Source organism: Ictalurus furcatus, chromosome 1, assembly GCF_023375685.1.
Source record: "Ictalurus furcatus strain D&B chromosome 1, Billie_1.0, whole genome shotgun sequence".
Classification (NCBI taxonomy): Eukaryota; Metazoa; Chordata; class Actinopteri; order Siluriformes; family Ictaluridae; genus Ictalurus; species Ictalurus furcatus.
In genome coordinates this window covers 19617904-19640562 of record NC_071255.1, presented here as the reverse complement: position 1 = coordinate 19640562, position 22659 = coordinate 19617904, and the positions used below count along the sequence as shown (strand labels likewise).

Here is a 22659-nt window from a genome sequence, read left to right as displayed (position 1 = left end):
CTGTGTAAATGCCAGGGCTGAATGTCAGTTATTGTTCAGAATATTGGTGAGTTGTCTGTTTTTTAGAGAGTTGGATGAACTGAACAGTAGGATGATAAAGTGGGTTTGTGCAAGGTAAGGGAAAGGTAGGTGTAGGGGAAAATATGGCTCTTTAAAAAGACTGTTTTATTTGTCATTCAAATTTTTATTTATTTATGTTTTGATTAGATTAAATTGTTTTGATGAAAAATTTACCATAGAAGAAGAGTCAGTAAAGGTTAACAAGGACGGTGTTGGAAACCAGGGATCTGAAGTATCTGAAGGTAAATTACCACAAGTTATTATATGAAATAAAGACTAATTTGGAGGCAACACTGTGGTTTAACTGGTTTCTCAACTCCAGGGTCCCTGTTCAATCCTGACCTTGGGTGACTCTCTGTGTGGTGTTTCTGTGTATATTCTCCCCATGTCTGTGTGGATTTCCACTGGGTGCTCTGGTTTCCTTCCAAAACATGCCATTAGATGGACTGGTTAAGAAAATTTGCCCCTAGGTGTGAATTAGTGTGTGAATGTATTTGCATGCATGGTGCCTTGCAATGGACTGGCATTCCCATCCAGGGTGCATTCCTGCCTTATCTGAGTTCTGGGGATAGGCTCTGGATTCACCGCAGCCTTGACTAGGATAAAGTGGTTACTGAAAGTCACTGAGTGAGGCCTATTAATTTGCTTCCTGATGCCTTAGAGACTATTTGATTATAATTTTATGTGATAAATTGGCCTACAACATACTTTTAATGAACTAGTATTAAGGCTTACTTTACAACCAGACACTCTGTGACCCTTTCTGGCAAGCTTTAAAAAAAAAATAGTACATCTATTACTGTCTGTTTTTCTGTTTAGAACACACTGTCTGTTCATTTTGAATAATGTTTTCGCATTCAGTTGCATCCCTAGAACCCAGGGATAGCGAGGCTACAGCCAGTGAAGTGCAAGTGGTTTACTGCAGGAGGAGAAAAAGAAAAGCCGGTTTTATAAGATAAAACCTTGTTTTCTCCTATTACTAGTTATTTTCTCGTAAAAGTATTTAAGGTGATAATATTAAAATAACAAGACTGGCTGAATCTTATGCCTTAAATAATTAAATGGCAAATTCATGCCATCGTAGCTTCTACTACTGTTTGACATCCACTCAAATTGTCCAATTCGTTGGTGTGTTGGACTTATCAACATTATTGGACTTATCATACAGTGATTTTATTTAGTAGATTTTCTCATCTCCACCTGAAGTGAACTCCTGACTACCACACTTCACAGAGCCACAAGTTAGTGTTCATGATCATGCATATTCTTTGTCCCGTGAGCTTTATATATGACATGCAATTTGCACCACAAGATACATACTCTTTAGTTTCTTATAGACAGCATGACTTCACCCAATCCTGTTATCATATATCATAGTTGGGTTTGTTTTGATTATATGGGTCACATGACTTGGTTCAGGTTTTCTGTGATTGTTTAGTCAGCCTGACCTAAAACCAGCTGACTGTGGTGCAGGACATGCTGACTTTGTGGTAAATAATTATATTAATCTTACTTTTCTTCAGAAAAAAATCTGCTAATATTAATTGTAAGTATTGTCTTAAGATGCTGAAGAAGAAAAAAAAGTGTGCGTATTCCCTGAGATACGTTGCCATATTGAGGGAAGAAAAGGGTTAATCCACAATATTGCAATCTGTGTATTTTAAGTTTAATTATTGAGAAATGTTAATATTCACATGTTAAACTGATTTTTAGATATTCAAGTGACTACATATTAGCATTTGTATGAGAGTAGAGGATTGAAAGCAAGGCTGCGTGTTATACAGTTGCAATCAAAATTATTCGACCCCCACTGCAAATCAGGTTTATTGTCAAAATTTACAGACTTTCAGCTGTTTGCAATGAACAAATCAAACAAGCAATTGAAATAGAATGTTTCAAGTGGTTTCTCCAAATTCAACTGAAAATGCAACTTATAATGATTTCTCCAGTTTCAAAATTATTCAACCCCCTGAATAGAATCCCTTACAACAGCACAACTATGCAAAACGGTGTTGTCTCAAACACATTATCAGGCAATTTATTCAATTTCCATAGTATTTCTTACTTGAATACTACTGATAGATCTACATGAGAAAACATATCACTATCGTGAAATAAGATTGTAGTCATATCGCCCACCCCTAAACATCAGCATGTGGTGATTCCAGTCTTGAATTTCATGTAAAATGTGAAATGTACTTCTTAATGTTGTAAATATCATAAGCCCTGCTGATAGGGAATTTTTAATTTTAGGAATTAAAATGGGGGGAAAAAAAGTTACAAGAACAGAGCTGTGTTCAGAAATGAGTTTGTTGTCATTCATAGATTAAAAGCAGTAATAAAGCATGAAGCTTGTTGTTATGACATGCTGCTAAATGTACTCTCTCTCTCAGCCTAACTGTGGGGGAGGGGCATCAAATAATTGAAATGTCAACTCGAACTGGAGGATACAATATAGTGTGATACAATAACAAAACAGGTTCATTTGTATTTTCATACACTTATAAAAGTTCTACATATACCGCTATACCCCCTTTTTTTCTTTTAAACCATTTTTGATAGGAAACTAGTTGAGGTGCTGATGACATGAAATAAAAATATTGCAATTGCAATTTCAAATTTAATTACTTTCTGGACTCAGCTGGACTCGAATCGGACTCTGCCATTAAGGACTCTGACTGAAGTCCAGCTCGGCCCCTTTTGGACTTGGACTTGATTGGTTAAAGACTTGGTCTCGACTTGAACTCGACAAAAGTGGACTCGGACCCAACACTACTCAGCGGACTGGCTTCACCATGCTGTGGGTAAGAAGATACATGAAGATAGAAGATAACTATGATTGTTTTCAGGCCCAAAACATGGAATGTTCTGACCTTAATCCCAGTAACCTTGCATTTCATGTACAAGATAACAAAGCAGGCAAACACCCCAAAGCATAACTGAAAATTACTATAATCACGAACTTGGCATAGAATCCCAACAGAATATTCCCAGCATCTGTAAATGTCTATGGGATCACACACTTTAATTGTAAAAGATCTGCTACACATTAAAAATTTTATTTACATAAATGTATTTAAGGTCCTGAAATCGGGAGAAATGTAACAAGAGTCATAATTCTTTAGGTTATGCTTTAACCTCATCTGTTCAAATTGAGTTCATGTTCTAGAGTACAGAGGGGGAAAAAACATGATAGTGTATCTGGTCTAAATCAACATCATAAAAGCAGCCCAAAACACCAGCTCCACAACAATCTGCATAATGAACATCAATTCTGCGGGCTCACATTAGCCCCTGTCAGGTACACCCTAAAGTCTTTTGAAAAGAATAATATCTCATTACAATTTATGAATGTTTTTATTCTTTTACATTGCTACGGTCAAGTTTGTGACTAGTCAAAGTAAGGTTCTTAAACTCTGGGCAAAAAACCACCATTTACTGCTAACATACTGTCTTCCCTGTTTATTTTTCTTTCATTAGTTTATTTTCTATGACCAGACTAAACCAGTGAGCATTTAACTGTAGGGGTGACATTTAAGGTTAATAAATGGCAATCTAGATGCATTCCTATTTCTAAAAGTAGTATTCAAATCATTACTTAACCCACAAAGAAGTTCTACTTAAATTAAATCGTTTTAGTAACAAAAACCATTTGCTGCTATGGAATAACTGCTCTTCTGTTCAGCAATGTATAGAAGTATTAAGAAGCTTTTCAATAAGCCTTTGTGAATTCAGGTAGACAGGGGCTACTTTCATCATTGGAGGATTGAAGTGCAGGCTACACTTTGATGGACTTTCTCAGCACCACCTGCTAGCTGGAGAAAAAAAAAGATGAGCAAGACCCTAAAGATCAGGCTGCTGGCCAGGCAGGTTGTTTCTCTGCATCCTCCACCCCAACGGCACATCCCCTATCATCCTCCTCACTGCATTCCCATATGCCCCAAATTCATCCCCATGCTCACCACATCAAAAAACACCATGTTATTACTTCTTTCCTCACCCCCATTTTCCCAGCCATCACCTAGTGCTAGAGGTTAACTAAACCTCCAAGGCATAATTAGACATGATTTATTGAGAACTACAGCCAGGTGATTGATGTTGGAATGGATAAATGTTAGTGATGAATGCTAAATGCTAAAGAGGAATGTTACATGAGGTTGGCTCAGAATAGGCCATATACGTCACTGACATTAAATTCTATTGCGTTCATGTGTCAAACACCATTATTCCCTGACTTCAGACAAAAAAGAAGTCTGACTATACAGTACAGTGATTGGCAGGAGCCACAGCCAATCAGGAGAAAGACAGTGAGCGAATGTGAGAGACTTAAAGACTCAGATGTAAAAGAGAAAAATGGATTCAGGATTTATAGACTTTTACCATTTTTCTTGCTTTACAGATAAGGCATTTATTTGTTCTCTAATTTGATGGGAAGCTAGTGAATGATAGTCAGCTCATCCTTGTTGTAGACCTCATGATAGTCAGCTAGTGGCTACTGGATGTGTTTAATGAGTTATGTTTATATATTTGCATTTCAAACTTGGTTAAATTTGGCAAGAGTAAGTTGATCAATACTTCTGTTCATTCTTGGTGTGTGTAATTTTGACAGATGTGTGTTTATTTATCTTCTTTTTTTTTTTTACCTAGTATGCTAACATAGGTAAGCTTATGGCTACTGTTTTTTGTACTCTTCTGCACTTTATGAATTTAAGACTCACTTATTTTATGAGTGAGTCTGACTTCTGTTTGCTTTATTGTCTCTTTTCTCTATGAATCTTTGTATTTTATACATTTAAAACTCAAGATTAAGAGAATTGTAGATTTTGTTCACCTTTAGTGTGTGTATTTTATCTACAGTATGGATCTGCATATTTTTTCTGCTCTCCTTAATAATGAATAATTAGATGCTAACAGTGCCTGTTTGGTGTTGCTCTGAACTTTATGCATTTCAAACGTGATCAAACGTTAGTTCGCTGATCAATAAAAACTATTAAGCTTTAATTTTCATAACACTTCTGTAAAAATGAAGGGGCAATGATAGCAGCAGATAATTATATCTTCAGAGACATTAATGATTGCTGTGTATCCCAAACCACATTCTATTAAATTGTATGCTAGTACACAGATGGTGTAATTGTGTAGACTGCAGTTTTGGAAGCATATTTGAATTCACATTAAAAAAAAAAAAAATTCAGATAGCCTTTAAGAATGCCTTTGACAAAAGAAGAATGTATTGAAATCATTCTCATGGCTGGATCAGGAAGCTGGTGCAAGGTTGCGATGGACTTTAATAGGAAACATGGCAAACACATCACACATGGCACTGTTGCCAAACTTATTAACAAATTCAAATAGACTGGAAGTGTTTCGGAACAACTGAGAAGTGGACGTCCACAAACATCCACTGACGAAGGCACAACTGACATGACAACAACTGACATGACAAACACAGTCCCCTGTGTATGGAGACTTTTGGGACATCCTGTATTTTTCAATATATCACAATATACTTTCGTTCTAAGGGTTATTACAGCAGTCACTGAAGAAAAGGAATAAGCATCAATAGGTTTGTTAGTGGTACTAACTGCTTAGGATTACTATTGTGAAGGTCTGTGAATAAATTGTACGATAGATGGTTAGACAAGTATAGACTCAAGTATAACCACATTGTGTCAATGTTTTCTCCCTCTAAGACATTTTGAGAAACTTCTTAATGGTGGACTGTTTGATATCTCTGTATGTACAGACCATCTAAACATTGTATACAGTACATTTAGGTTGTCCATAAATAACCAATTAGGCTTTCCATAAATAGATAAACCAATATTTATTACACAAATACACAACAAGCTGCACTTTTTAAGCAACTCTGCATTATTCGACTGTATTTAGTAAATTACAACAAGGATTTTTACTTGTGAAAATGAGCCATTTTCTAACCAATGCTGACATTTGGAATAAGCTCCTTGTTGAGTGATGGTCATCAGATTAGGAGGAAGTGAGAAGGATGCATTAAATATTCACCTCTCTATTTGGAGTGGTAACACCTGACTGGTGCTTCGTGAATTTAGATTGAACGACTTAATTGATTCAGGTTCAATAGATGCTGCACATATAGCCAATCCATGTAATCATGTAATTTATGCAAATGGATGTTATTCCTCTCCTTTAATTCCCCGCCTCTTCTCTAAAGGTCAGATGATAGAGGGCGCACTGGCTTAGAGGTTTCTCTTCTTGTGAAATAAAAAATGATTAATAACAAACTGTGATCTGAGTAATACAGTGAGCTGTCTAAACATAGCCTGAGAGACAGTGGCATTTCTCTGATGCATAAAGCATGACCCAGGCTATCTATGACCTCTGTGTCCTATGCATTAAATTTAGCCATATTCAGAATGAGACTGCATAAACAGGATTCCATACCAGCATGCCAGCCTCTTCTCACCACTGCACAAGCATAACCCCTGTAGTCACCCTGGTCTGTATTTATAAATGTTATCATAGCAAATATACTCACACAGAGAACAGATACAATATTGCTTTAATTTCCTCTATGACTGGGATTTAAAAATAATTTATTTTCGCAACCCTCAAAATCTCACTGGTCGCTACTATAGTGTTGGTCATTACATCAGACAGCTTTTGTGTAAACCCCACTATTGAATACATTGATACAGCCAAGTTCTAGCCAGTAAGCAGAGACGCACCATCTTTTCCATCTTGCACTCACTCAATCTGTCTTGCTGTCACACCCAATCATCACTACCCTGTGAAGCATGCCCATAGACATACATGCAGCCTCATACATGCATGCATAGGCATTCTCACACACACACACACACACACACACACACACACACACACAGTGCTATGTGACAAATGATCAATGATGTGTGATTGTATGAGCAGGAGAGACAGAATGAGCTGGAGCTCAAGTTTCAGAATGTGTGCAGTATGTCCAGGGACTTCATCATACCTGACAGATCAGATGACATACTCACTATGATTGTGTGAACCATATGAGCTTTGGTAAAGGTAATCACACAGTCATAGAATAAATGTACGATCTAAAAATTGGCCAATCAATCAAGATGCAAATGGTAATAAATGCAAGAAATAAGAAATATCTTTGTTGCAACAGGGATAAACACTGAAGACAACTCTGAGGTCAGTGTGGAAGAGGGGATAGGGGGAGTCCTCCATAACCACAGCCATGGGAACAGCTGCAGTGCGTGGGAGCACAGCTAGTAATCATAACTGTGGTTGAAGAGTTTAGTGAGTGTATTGGCACACCAATTACAGCCACACATCAGCTAAAGAATGCTAAAAAAGGATGGCAAGAGAATGATGATGGTGGGAAACATGTAAACATGAGCACTGTCCCCTTTGTGTTTGCTATCTAGTTTGTATGAGGTGGTGTGGCATAGGTTTGTATGTCCAGTGGTGAAACCTGTAGCTCATAAGGGTACTGAACTCCTCACTCTGTCCCAAAATATTTCAAGCAATGGCAGCAGTTTTGGCATGATTTTCATCATATAATTCAATTTCAGACAAATTCAGTCATTAACTGATGTCATTAAACCACTTAGGGGGGCTTAGTGGTTAGCATGTATGGCTTGCACCTCTGGCATTGGGAGTCTGATTCCAACCTCCACCCTGTGTGTGCAGAGTTTGCATGTTCTCCTTGTGCTTTGGGGATTTCCCTTAGGTACTCTGGTTTCCTCCCCCAGTCCAAAGACATGCATTGTAGACGGATTGTCATCTGTAAATTGTACGTAGTGTGTGAATGGGTGTGCAGTTGTGCCCTGTGATGAGTTGGCACCCTATCCAGGGTGTCGCCCACCTTGTGCCGTGTCCCGTGGGATAGGCTCCAGGCTCCCCATGACCCTGTGTAGGATAAGGGGTACGGAAAATGGATGGATGGATGGATTAAACCATTGACTTAACATTTCAATTAGATGAAATTTGTAAAATTATACATCATTTCTATAACAACTCTTCCCTTCATAAAGAAAATACAGAATATTAAATGCTTAATTCGTTCAACTGACGGACATCATTACAGCCTAAAACCAAAATCAATGGCTGTACATGAACTCGATCACATCTTTGCTCTCAGCCTGAAGGCTGTTTGAATGTATTATTCAAAGCAATCTGTTTTGCTCTGATTTTCATAACAGTAAAACATAAGCAGAACAAAACTTTGGCATTCACATTTCTGATATCTACTGAGTATTTAGAATACACGCCTATTCCATACTAAACAATTATTTCCATGTCAGTCAATAGTTTCACACGAACCTTTAAATTATTGAGCAAAGTGAATAACAATATACTCTGAACTAAATTTAATGGCACCCAAGGCAATAAGGAAGGTTACAGATCAACCGAGCTCACCAGTGCACTCCATCATGATGCAAAGACTAATCAGTCATCTAGTGACTTTTCAGCATGTGTGTGTGTGTGTGTGTATGTGTGTGTGTGTGTGTGTTACGCATACAGATGGTAAACAAAACACTTGGAGGCTGAACGTGTTTAGACTGTGTGCTGCAGGAAGTATTTATTCACTAATGCTTCACAACATGACATTTTGCGAGCACAGTGGCAGTTTCAAAGGGTCCTCCATAGAGAAAAACATCATTTTGTATTGCCTGGGTATTGACATAATTTCCCCAGGGACCAGCATATGACAGAATGGGAGGGACTCCACTACTGGTATCAGCTGGACTCGACTGAGAAACAAAATGAATTCATCACATGTAACAGGTTAAGTGATGAATTATAAGTTATAAGATTATAGCATGTTTACTTTAATGCATCATTTGTAAAAGGTACAGATTGCAGTCTGAACCAAATCATCACATGTATACTGGAATCACTGGTGTATAATAAAGAGGTAGACATTACTTTTATTGCACATACTCTACAATACAAGTCCATACAATTCCACTGCACAAAGACAGCACTTAAATTAGAGAAATGTCAAGCAGCAAAGGAAACCTATTCACAGTCCAGGGCCAAAATGTGATCTAGCTACCCATGGGCTGTGAGAAAGTAAATTGGTTATTATTATGACTCAGCCATGTCAAAATGTACAGGATTTCGCAGATTTTTTTTTTGTGATTGTTGCAGCCAAAAATGCTCGATTTTTGCTGCTGCATTTAGCAAAATTTGCGATGCAACTTTTTTGTGCTTTTTTTGCGGAAAACTACTTGAACTGGTGAAACTGCAGTTGCACTAAATTATTTTGCACGGCCTTTCACAGTGATGTTTGTTGGTAAATGAGACCTTTTAGCTGTAATCAGGTTCGATGCACATGAATCAAAGTGGGATTTGGCTGAATTGTGAAGATGTCACATGATGCGTCTTTGCCCAAATCTGCGGTAATTTTGAAAAATTGCAAACTCCTCCAAATATTGCGGAGTCTGCTTGATTTTGCATTCATTTCTGCAATCAGAAAATCACGAAATCCTAGAGATTTAATTAACTGAATATAACTGTGACACCAGGCCATAGCAGGGTACAATTTATACACATATTCACAACATTTACACTAAACTTTGGGAGGTAGGAGGGAAAAAAGAGAATGCAGAGGAAACCCACATGACAGGGAGAACACAGATTGAATGATGTAATGGTGTAAATAGTAACTCAAACAGGGGACCCTGGAGCAGTGAGGTGGCAATGCTATCCTTGCTCTATAAAAAGAAAAGTTAACAAAATGTGTTCATTCTCCATGAAAAAAAAAAAAACATATTTGATGAATGAAATCATGTTCATTTTGAATACTGGTAACACAAAGGTTCACAATGACACCAAACATACCATTATTGAGCCCGACTATGCACAGAACACAGACCACAACATTAAACCAGCTAGAACATCATTATTTCATATTATTTCAGCAACAATGAGCAATCTGCGCTTAACTTGTTGATTGTTCTTTCCCATAAATTACTATGTTTTCATATACATAATTGTACATTTTAGAACTTCTCTTTGCTCAATTGTCCTACCTTTCTGAGTACCGTTAACTTTGTGAAAATTTAGGATCTCTAAGATTAATATTTTAGCACCCCTGCTGTATAGCTTGTATACTGGCGACCAAGCTAACGCTGAATAAAATCTTGTAAAGCATGTAATCTTGGGAGCCATCCATCAGCATAAAAGTCAAAAAAAAATTTACTTGTCTCAAATTTTAACGAATAATGTTGTGTACATATTTTATGATTATATGTCTTCTAAGAAATCCTGTCAAGTTAGCTAATCAATCTAATCAAGCTAATCAAATGAAGACTGCAGTGGACTGATTTGCTAAGGCAATAAAACAGTCTGGTACACAACAACTTAAGTCTGTCTCAGAATTTACAAACACACACACACACACACACACACACACACACACGTGCACACACACACTGCTTCTTTCAATGAATCTTTTCCTAGCCACTGGCTAATAGTTAGTAGTACTTTCAATAATTAACTGGGTTTTCTAACACTACCATGGTTTTGACCAACTTATGCTGAAATGATGATCAGAATATGGCCCAAAGCATTTCAGCCCACTGTATCTGGCAAAGCAAAGTTGGAGAGTCACTCAAGTTCAGTGCCCATATAAAATCTCCATACTATGAACAAAATCCAGAAAACCACCAACAAAAAATGCCAGTAGAGAGCAAAGCAGTTTCAGAATGGACTTGGATATTGAAAAACACTTTGTGTTCACAGTTCATAAGAACTCGTTTTGACCACATAAACACGTAAAACACGTAAAAGAAACACTGGAAAATCCTAATAATTTCACATAACATCAGATTCTTGAAAACTCATGGGATACTTTTAGCTTTCACTTATAGTAGATTTCCCAGAATAGTGTCTTTACAATGACTATTGAGTATACAGATTTGAGTACAACACATATAGACAGAGCTGTGTACACGTATTACAGAATTTAACACAATACTTCACAATATTCTACTGTACAAAGGCTAAACACTCAACACTAAATTACATTAGCTTTATATAGTAATGTCAGAGAATAAAGAAATGCTATACATTGCCTAACAAGCTTAAGAACGCAAATCTCAGTGGAGAACAAGGACCAAGAGTTGACATAGCTTCCTGTGAACAGTGTTCTCATTTCTGGCTTTGGGGCCTGAGTGCTGTCACAAATAAAATATTTTCATATTGCCCCTGCTGCGCTCCCACGACCTGGGCCCTTGATGTGCTGTATTGTGTATGATCAGTCAGCTGTGGCCAAATCCAGCCCAGCTGGGTTAGTTCTGCCGAGCTGCTGCTCTTTCCACTGCCAAAAGCTCCTACCTCCCTCAGAAAACATGTTGCTGTTTCCCCACCAATATTTGGAACTGAGAGAAGGTTAAGTTTATATTTCCTCCAGATATGTGCATTGTTGACCAGGGTCATGGATGGTATTACATTCAAACAATGACCAGAAGCAAAGCTTGGGGAGACATAGAAAGAGATCCACAGAGACGGGCTATAAATTAATGTTTACAGATACAACAACCTAAAAGGCTTCAATCATCTTGCACAAACATTAGCATCACATAAACAACTTCAATCTTTGAATAAATTAGAGGATTACTTGTACATGCAAACCTTTTTTTCCTTGTTAAAGTAATTTCTAAACTTATATGAAGTTAAAATAAACCAATACTATATTGACCAAAAATGAGTTTTCACTTCCAACCTCTGATGAACAATAACATGTTTCATGTGAAGCCTCCTGCAGGACTGATGGACTGAGTGATAAGCTGTTCTGTTCTTCACTGACCTCACGTGTTGATATTTCAAGGTCCATACTTTCACATATTTTTAAGAAGCAGAAGAAAAAGCCTTAAAGTGCAAACTAGCAGAAATTACTAAGCTATTTAAACTCTAGATATTTGAATTGCATTACAAATAAGAAATGCTGCCATATAGCATGGGTTTTTTAATGTCACACACTAACGAAAAGTTCAAATTTTGCACGTTGTGTTTTATATTATTATATATTGTATAATATGTATATTTGGCCAACCCTTATCTCCCTTATGTATATTTTAAGTGTATATAGTGAAGCAGTATCTATGTGAAACACAAATATCACCTCTTGGCTCACCTTGAGCGTGTCCTTTGAGATTCATTATGGACTTTTTGTCCAATCTCTGTATTGGACAGGTGGTCATGTAAACAGATATCTTAATGAACAGAAAGCTTAGTCTTCTTGTACTCAATATGTGTAAAGCACCTAGGGAGGTTGAGGAGGCCTGGGCTAATCTGAGGGTGCTCCCTGCACCATGAGATAAACTTAAAAGTAATTTATGTCTTCACAGACACCACAATTTTTTATTCCCACTAGCCCCTGGCAATTATGGGTTGCATGCAGTGCATGTGATCAACTATGAAGATCGGTGAAACAGATTAGAGGCATACATTTAGGGTGTATGAGGAAGTGGAAGAAACAATGCATGAATGATAATGTCAGTGAGAAGAAACTCTACTTTGCTGCTTTAAATGTCCTTCTTTACATTCATCTCACACAAAACAACAGAACCATGGGTGCACTGGGGAGAAAAAGTTGTGAGGTGAAATCACTGGGTAAATGCCTCAGTAATTATCTCATTTAATTATCAGATATGTAGTCTGTGATACACTGGGTGTGAAGTAATCAATTAAGAAGCGAAAATCAGTCAGTGAAGAGGCAAGACAAGGCAAGATGTCTCAACTCTAGGCATTCTGAAAGCACAGAAAATAGCACTTATAAAACATCATACAAGGTGCTATAGATCAGTGACTAACTCATGTTTGTGATGTTATGGTCTAAAGGTAAGACACAGCGATCCATTCAGATGTGTAAAAGGAATTTGCTCTTTGAGAGCAGTCACTAAATATTTATCTCCCCTACACTGAGGACCACCATTGCAAATCGGTGGAATACATATTCACCATTCAGTTAGGTCTGGATTAGGAGAACCAGAAATGTAGAGCCAAAAGGTTAAAAAGAAAGGCGGGAAAAATATCATTAAAAGCTGACAAGGGCATGTAAACAAAACCCATCTGGAGGGCATTCTGTTTGAGCATCACATTTATTACACCATGAGTGGGAAAACAGATTGAGTCGACGACAGGGTTCGGGGGTCTGCTATGGCTGCGTGAATATGATCTGCCTCCAACTGGGAAGCCAGCTCTAATTAGATTATCAGAAAAGGCCACACTGATGGCAATTAAATCCACCATGGACTCTGTGAGCCGTTTCTCAATAGCTTGAAAATGAGTTTGGGTCAAGAGACAAGTAGTGAAAAACATCCGTGCTAGAGAGCTGAGAGCTGAAACCCTGATCATGGCTAGTTCAATTAAAAACTGTACAACGCCAATTAAAATATTTCATCTCTGGTAGCCAGAAAAATGTCAAGAAATGTAATGAGTTGTTGATAAAATCTTAGATGTGAACAAGATTTCCAGGCCAAAGCAGAAAAGGAACAATATGAAATGGAGGCTCTGTGAGTCAACAATTTAAAGACTCAAATTTTTACTTGATAAGATGAGAGATAAGATCTAATATATCAATTATGCAGTAAAGATCTGTTATATCTGTTACGTCCCTGCAACAGAGCTTCATCAAAGCCTCCAACAAGGTTTAGAATGAGGAAATAATGATATTGAATGAAATCTAGAGGTCTTTGACACAGTGGAAGAAGTCAAGAAGCTCTTTAGAGACTCTAACTTGAAGTACTACAGAACACGCAATGCTATCTGATGTTAAAAATTTTTACTATTTGGTTCATAGAGAATATAGATTCAAAAGACAGTTAAAATGCAAGCGCGGTCACTGTTCTGGTAAAAAGTGCTCAAATTTTCATAAGAAAGAACAGCAAGAGTAGCAGCCAGACAGCAGTGTGACTGGAACATGAAAACAGAGACCCATAAGATCATATTTGCAGGGTGGATATGAGAAGGTCCTGGCTTTGAGGACTTCAGCCAAGTCTTCAAGGGAAAGGCTGCCTTTGCATGCAGTCAATCAGTGAATGAATATGTCTGCACCTAAAGCAATGCCGAATAATCAGTGAAAAGCCGTAGTGAGACAAAAAGGTGGAAAGTTTTGTACTACAGATTGCCTGTTTTTCAAAATAGGTTTCATCTATGGCCAGAATCGGCCGTGCTTGTGCCTTGAATAATGCAATGATTCAGAGAGCTGTGTGTCACTAAGGATGTCATTAAGAAGCAAGTGTTATTCCTGAACTAACAGTAAGGTATGATTAAAATGCAACAACCAAAATAGTGCAGATATTTAACATTCTGCAGAGTTTTCTGTGATTATTTACTTTACTTGTGAGGCCATGTATTGGACTTCAGACAGCAACACGCTTCAAAAATCTATTGAAGCATCTACTGATGAAAAAGGAAAATGAGATGCAAGTAAATTTATTTGCCCATCTGAGAACTTGATTACTTTGGATGCAATAGGAGCATGACAGCTCTGCTCTGCACTTTCGCTACAGATGTCATGATTCCGTTTCCCATATGACTGGGATTTAAATGAATCTCTCTCTCTGTCTCCAAGTATCCTCACCTTCTCAAGCCATATTGATTGCACATAAACCTGGGAGCAAAATGTAATATTCATCTAACAGTATGAGTCATCATACAGTAGATGACTGCTGTAGTTCATGGAACATCTCATTTGGATCACTGTAACTACATTAGAGTGACCTAGCCTGGATTTGCACAGTCAACACTGGTCAACACTATTAGCTCAGGGAGCAGGAGATCAATGGGTTTGTGAGTATGTGAATCTGACAAGAGAGCTTGGGTTGGGATTTGGACAGGGGGGCGTTATCTGAGTGTGAACACAACAGAAAGCCAAACAAACCTGGCTGATAGTGATAATTATGTGCAATAAAACAACCCTTCTGAGACCAAAGTCACACACACAAACACACCCTGGAGGTGATAGAGTGTTTCATCTGACTTATTCTCCTGGTACAATGCTGTTCTCTGTGCTGCTTTCCTATGTGCACATGTGGGAAAAAGAAATTATTAAGAAACCATTAGGCTTTTGGTTGATTTTTTAAAATAGAATTATTACTATTTTGCTACTTTTCAGTTGTTATATGTACAGTTCTATTTATTTGATGCTTTGTCCTTAAATCTGATGACTATAGATATCAGCATTGGTCCACACTCATACACACACACAGACACCCTCACATTCTTCTTACACACCCTGCCAGCTCATCAAACACTTATCAATGGACACACATACACACCCATAAAACCATGACACACGAAGAAGGACTGGAGATACAGGAGCTATTGCTGGCTGTTTATGTCTGCATGTCAGCTCGCTGGCCGGATTGCATTCAGCTGTGGCCAGAACACTTCCTTGGTTTTGTTTCTGGGTAATGTCAGGAGGAGATTTTTTGTTTACCTTCGTTTACGTCTTTGTATGTGCGTGTGTATTTAATTCGTTAAAAGAGTAACAGGCCTACACCAAGGTCAGGGATGATACAGCAGTGATATCAAGTAGGCTAGTAATCCTGCTGGCACCCATTAGCCCCTCACCCCCTAACTGTCTGATATAACTTTATGTTTCCAAAGACACACACATGCTCACACACACAAATCACAGTACACAAATGTACAGGCACAAGTACAGTCATACATGCACACGTAAATCTATTTGTGTACATCAACATACATAACCGTCCTAATAAACAAGTGAGGTTTATACTGAGCTCAGAGACAGTTTATTCAAACATGAATAAACCTTCTGTCAGCTCTAACAAATACACACTTCCTGTTAGCAAATACACAATTAAGAGGTCATCCAGAAAGTCTCTTTTTTTAAGACATTGTGGTTAACTAACACACAGTAGGTTATAGTTATTGGTATTTGAATGTAATACACATACAAGAATATTGATATGTTGGGAAGAACTGTGTTTACTATGAGTGACTATGTGTTTTTTTTTTTTTTTTTTTTGGATTGGTTGGTTTGTTTTTATTTTACAGAATGCACTTTATACAGTGATACCACAATCACTGTGTCCTACATGCAAAGATCTTACCTCTGTGAAGTCTTCTTATATTTTCTCCTGAAAAATATGAGAAAAGAAACATGAAACAATCCTTATTTCACTTTGCTGTATGAACTGATACGCTGGAATGAGGTCACAGGACTTTACAGGATTTTAATGGCCATGCAAGTTGTACTGCTGGTTCTTCACTGAACGTCCTAATTAGTACACCTAAATCGGCTCCCATAAAGCCCTGAATCATCAGACTTTGTGATAACAGACTGAAATAACAGTTTTGCTACTTAGCAATATCCAGTTTGATATAGTTTAGTCCTGATGTTTGTGGCTGACAGAGTATCTTCACTAAAGAACACACAAATATTTATAAAAGTACTGGAAAATGGTCCTCTTATAACATACTAGGCCAGGGTTCTACACTTCCAGCCCAAGTGGCCCAAAGTTCTGCCCCGTTTGGCGATTTCTCCCCTCTAACACACCTATTAAAATACTGGTCATTTACTGGGGTGGTTGAATCAGGTGTCTTTGAGCAAGAGAAGCACTAAACAGAGGTCCAGGTCCAGTGTTGGAGGATTGGAGTCTAGAGTCCCTCTATCCTGCATCTGCTTACTTATGGTACACTGCAAAACCTAGGAGAGCTTTTTGTCCATTCCTTTACTGCAGCAATAAAATGAGGATGTTTTTACCATTTTTCATCTTGGCACTTTTAAATTGCATCCTGTCAAACAGACATACAGTGAAACTTCAGCGTGTTTAAAATATGCATTATCACAATGATACAGCCAGAAGCTACTTTATATATCTGACATTAAAGCTAATGAAATTGTATGCTCATTTTAATACAATGCGTTATACTTATTCAATCATTTGAGAAGCGCTATATTTTTAGAATGAAAGAATTCACATCAGCACAAAGGTATGTATACATTTATTACTAAGATAACATATTTATGTTGCTGTGAAAATGTAACTAATAATGACATTATTATGTTATTATAGGTTACATATATATTACATTATAATAATAATATTATTAGATGTATTTTCTGATATTTTAAGATTTTGTTATTTACAAAAAAAACCTGGACAGTGTGTAGTGTCACTGTCACTGCTGTAGCTTTGACATAACCTGTTGTGCAACTACCAGTCAATAGAATAATACTGAATTGAAACATCAAATTAGCCTCTATGTTCATGTCTCAGAATTGTTTTAAGTGAACTGTGTAAGAAAAACCACACATTCCCAAGACAATTTACACTTAAACTGTATCCACAAATAGTAACACATGTTCAACAAATATTTTTTTCTTCTTGGTTTCTTTTTTTCGTTTAGTTTCTTTATTACTAACGATATAAGTGGAACTGCACCATGTCCGTCTCAAAGTTATCTACATACTTAATCAGCTTATATTTTTAGGTCTTATGCTAAAGCTATACTCCAATTAATCTGTGCCTCTGATTATATGATTCTAAAAGAATAAGGGTGAACCTAAAATATGACCTCAATGTGATAAAATTCTCTCATCACATCATCATCACTACAACAGGAGGCCCCCCAGTCTTTCAATCTTCAACCATTTAAGCTTCTTATCTATTCTAATCTCTATCATACAAATGGCAAACACACAAAGACAGACACACACAAACGTACAGTACACACCGCTCAGCCTATAGATTGATCTTGATACGTATCTCTGCCATTACTACAATCATCAGACTGAAACATTTATGGCAGTCTGGCTTACCCCGTGACCTTGTGTGTCATCAGCAGACCCAATTCTCACAGCAGTACCAGGAGGGCCATAAAAAACCAACAAGCCCACTAAAAGCATTTAGGAAGGAAATAAAGCCAGCCAGAACATGGCTTTGCCTTCCTTAAGCACGCTTATCTGTTGTCCTGTGGCTGGCCTCAACAAATCCAAGGAGGAGAAACGCAATTTGGTGCAACATGGATGATAGCTTACATTTCACCACTCAATCAGCATTAGCCTGGCTCTGTGGCACTGCTGATGGGCTGAGATAGTGAACGGACAAACGATAGCTCTCTGGAGAACCTGTATATTCAGATTGTGGTCCTGCAAAATAATTGGTAGGGCAAGCCTAGCAGTGGTGTGTCTATAGCAAGGGGGTGTTTTTAGTCATAACCAGGTCTCAATTTGAAGGGGGATTGTAATGGATGCCCTTTCACCCTATTTAAAAAATAGAAATAAAATAATCTTCAGTGTAAAATTGCGATCCTCTTTTTACTTTCACTTTGGATTCATGTTAAATGTGATATTATTATCAATATTATTATTTTAACCCACCCAAATGTAATAATCAGGCAATTTTGCTATGCACAAATCAGAATTTTTTTCATGTCAAATCAGTAAAGTAAGGAGCACACACTGACACACACAGACACACACATACATACACACACACACACACACACACACACACACACACACACACACACACACACACACACACACATACCTCTCTGCAGATAAGGCAGTTACATAGAAATCAAGGTTGCCAGATTGGATTGCCTGTTTAGGCTCGAATCACTGTTTAAAAACCTTCCCTCGACAATAAACCATCTCAAACTGTGGCCAGATTAAATCTATCATAAATTCTATCTAACAGAATAACATTATTAATTTCCAAACCAACAAGATTAAAAGTTTTCCAATTTGTGAAACGCAAACCAGCAAGTAGAAATGCATGCTTTTAATCATAATGTTTAATGCTTGCTGCATGCAAGCTTACACGTTCAGAAAAAAACAAAGCAAACACTATTTTGCTGTAAAAGACGTTTGGAAATTATATTAGAACCAGCATTAGCAAAAATGTATATTTAGTTAGTCTGGTTTGTCAGGTATGCTAACTAGCTAACTAACCCATGATCCACCTTGTCATTTTATTGTATTTCTTTTTAACAATAGACCATTGGTTTTAAAAGTGCCTGGATACAAAGACTGGAATATTACACTGAACACACTTAGATCAGTCTTGAGGCTGTCACGACACAGAAGCACAAACAGACACCACACACACACACACACACAGACACACACACACACACACCACAGAGCCAATTCTCTTCCATCTGAACACATACATACACACGTTTATACGTTTACACACATATATACATTTATAAATACAGAAATCACACAGAGACTAGATTGCCATTCCAAAAATTGAGATTGACAGTTTTATCTGTATAAATGAATAGAAACAAAACATGTTCCAATGTGTATCACTGCCCACACTAATTCATTTCCTCTAATTTCCTCATTGCTATTAGATAAATTATTTATAAAAGATATATTTAGGAAAGTGTGTAGGTATAATTTAGACATCACCTCCTTCTAACTACTACAGTAGAACAGAAAGCAACAGTCTATAGGCTTTACCCAAAGCTGCCATTAATGCATTCAACCCAGGCAATGTCTCTCTCTATTTTTTTTAACTTTTCATTTCTACTACATTACTACATACATTAGACTGTAACTCTGTGGAGATCAGCAGATACCTTGTATTGTAATATCTCATTTGAATTACAATAATTGAATTCTGATCAGTGCAGTTCTGCATATACATTTAAGAATAAATTTGTCTGTTTAATTCAGGGTAGCCTTGAGTTAACTTTGTTTAGCTCAACTTAGTACTACAGCATATTGAATACTCACCTCATCAATGTCTGTTTTTAAATTGAAGTGATGTGTGAGATTTACTGTAGCTCTCTAAAAGAGTATACATACTTTTGAGAGAGGATGCTTGCCATAATGAATTGCCAGAACCTTTGAAAATGTTATGAAATAAAGCATCTACTACCATAATTTAAAAAAAAATGAAATTGAAACATAATTACAAGTGATAAATATGATTGTGCCTGAATGTAAAAACCTTTATTTTAAAAAATAAATAAATAAAAAATACAGCACATACAACAGGAAATGGAGACATGTGCAAAAAAGTGCAAAAAGCTCTACTCACAGTCCTCTCAGTCTCAGCCAGATCTTCTCTATCTGCTCCGGCTGTAAATACTTCAGAGAGTTGTTCTCAAAATCCTCAATCTCTTTGGTTGGTGATTCCATGTCAAAAATGTCAACCAGGCAAAACGACATGAACGTGGATTATCCGGTGGCCAGAAGAGATCCAGCAGTTGAAGTGTTGTTCCAAAGTGTTGTTCCAAGTGTTGTGGGAGTGTGAGCGGGCTACAGCCCGGAGTCTGTCAGAGTGACAGCTGGAGCTTGTCCCTCATCCACTCTCTCTCTCTCTCTCTCTCTCTCTCTCTCAGCAGTCTACCCCCTTCATGCTGAGAGAGTGTTTGTCACCAGCTTTGTGGTCAGGTATGCAGTGAGAGAGGGTAAGAGCTGTGAAGGGCCATGCTTGCTCTGACGAATACGATGCAGAAAGACGAAGTGGGGGGGAGGGGGGGGTGGAGACGGAGGAGATTAGAGCAATGCTGACGATCTATGCATCAAAGAGCTACCAGTGCATGCCTGTGCCACAACCTGCCTTCTGCCAGAACAGGGACACAATTAATGCACACTGAGCACAGATCACTATGTTTAGGCTGGCAGAGAGAGAGAGAGAGAGAGAGAGAGAGAGAGAGAGAGAGAGAGAGAGAGCCTCCTCTATACATACCAATTCTGAGCAAAAGAATGAAAGTGCGGTCAGCCAATGAGAGAATGTGTGAGTGTTGAAATGAGGAAGAGAAAAAGCACAGCACTCTGACACTGTTAAGATAGCAGTGTGGATAGCAGGAGTCATTGTGTGAATGTGTTTAAGTTCATGTGTGTACATGTGTGTGACTGAGACTTCAAAACTAGAGCATGAATCATGAAAGCATGTTTTCCAGGAGCCAATAAAATCAACTCCTCATTTTATTATTAATAATGGCAAATTACCTGAGGAGAGGTGATGATTCATCAATTTGATAAAATGATCAAACATTAACTGAAATAAATGAAATAAAATGCTTCATTAAAATAAGCAGTGCAAACCAAGCATGGTTGGGCTATAATACTTTCAGCATACCTGAGCAAAAGAAGGCATAATACAATTACAATAAAATATTCATGAGACATACGCACATACACTATTAAAAGTGGCTGGGCTTAAATAGGTGAGCCAGTCCTCTCCAGAAATTGGCTGAGACAAGAAGAGCAGTTCTGAAGAGCTCCATAATCACAACAAATAGAGCCCAGGACATATCGAAGTGATGACTGAAAGATTATTGGAAGAAATGTGCTAAGTGTTAGGCCCCACTTCTGAAGCACGCTTTGTTATGGTTTTCTTCTGTCAGGAAACCTCACATCTTTATCTTAATGGTGGGAACCAAAACACATTACATTACACCACCTGATCCAGAAAGCTTACAGAGAATTTTTGCTATCGTGGAGATGAGTAGAAGAGGAGGATGGTACTGTTTAAATCTACTGGGTCGCCAGGTTGAAGAGTGTTTACCTCTGCAGCTCTGGACTGCGGCACTCCTCACAGCAACCTGTCTGACTCAGTGACTCCATGGAACAAGTGGAAGACACTGAGATCATATGCTTAGAGGGATACCCCAGGTTTTTTTCAACTTAATCTCCATCTAATGGATCTGTAGTATTTGTTCACTTAAGAACTTTTGACTCGCTCTTAAAGATAAAATCTGTTTACTTGACATTTACTGATAATGGTAACCCACGGGCAATTGTTGGGGCAGGCAATAAACATTTCTGTACAATGTATTTTTGTTCAAAAGCTCAACAGCTTCTGTTAGAAATTCATTATAAGTGAGTTTTGAGTCAGCATTCACCCATAAGCCACTGATGCAGTGGATAGAGAAATGGTTGAAAAATGATGGAGCATTTGAACATCTATGTTGAATTGCCTTGTGCATTTTTTCTGTCATGTGTACTGATCAGTGTGCAGTAATTGGTTAGTCATGACGACTGTGTTTTTTCCACCAATTGCAGGCAACCTTCCCACTGACCAGAGCCACTATGCCATACTGTCCTTGTCTGAAATGCATGGACAACTATACATTTCTATACATTTCTTAATATACTGTATACAGTGTTGGCATTTCATTTTCTATCTACTGCTTGTGTCTTGGTATCTGTGGATGTGAAGAAGGCAAAACTTGAAATATCTTTAATTATCGTAGGTGTTCTGCTTTTTCTTATCATTGTTCATTTCTTAGATAGGTTGTGGCTAAACTCAGACATGCTGCTTCTATTCATTAGTTTAAATTATTAGTAATACAGTACGTAAGCATTACCTGAGCCTCCAGATGACTTTGCTGTTCAGATGACATCTGGGTTCTCTGATCCTTCTGCCATCTTTGACCTCGGCGTAGCTTTGCTGACCTGTGGACATTCCACAGTCCTGTCTGCCCTGTTTTCTACGCTTCAGGAGCTGTGTGTTTTGGTTTCTGTTCTAGTCCTGTCTCAGCCTCATCTCATTTTTTCTCTTATTGTTTTCACCCGTTTCTTGTTACCACTATGTTCTTTTCAATATTTAAACCCCTCTGGGTATCATTTTGAGTTTGCATGCTTGACTGTTCATACTTGTAAAATCT

General features: G+C 37.7%; 1 protein-coding gene across 1 annotated transcript in view; it reads right to left on the bottom strand.

The window, feature by feature from the left end:
* Positions 1-20377, bottom strand: part of pde1ca (phosphodiesterase 1C, calmodulin-dependent a) — a gene marked incomplete at its 3' end in the record, with an annotated part of 44774 nt that extends 24397 nt beyond the window's left edge. Inside the window, exons 1-2 of the mRNA XM_053612993.1 lie at positions 20082-20377; positions 16131-16157 (exon numbers count right to left, since the gene is read on the bottom strand). Of these exons, the coding sequence (XP_053468968.1) occupies positions 16131-16157; positions 20082-20212 (158 nt within the window). The remainder of the gene's footprint in view (positions 1-16130; positions 16158-20081) is intronic.
* Positions 20378-22659: the final 2282 nt, after the last annotated feature.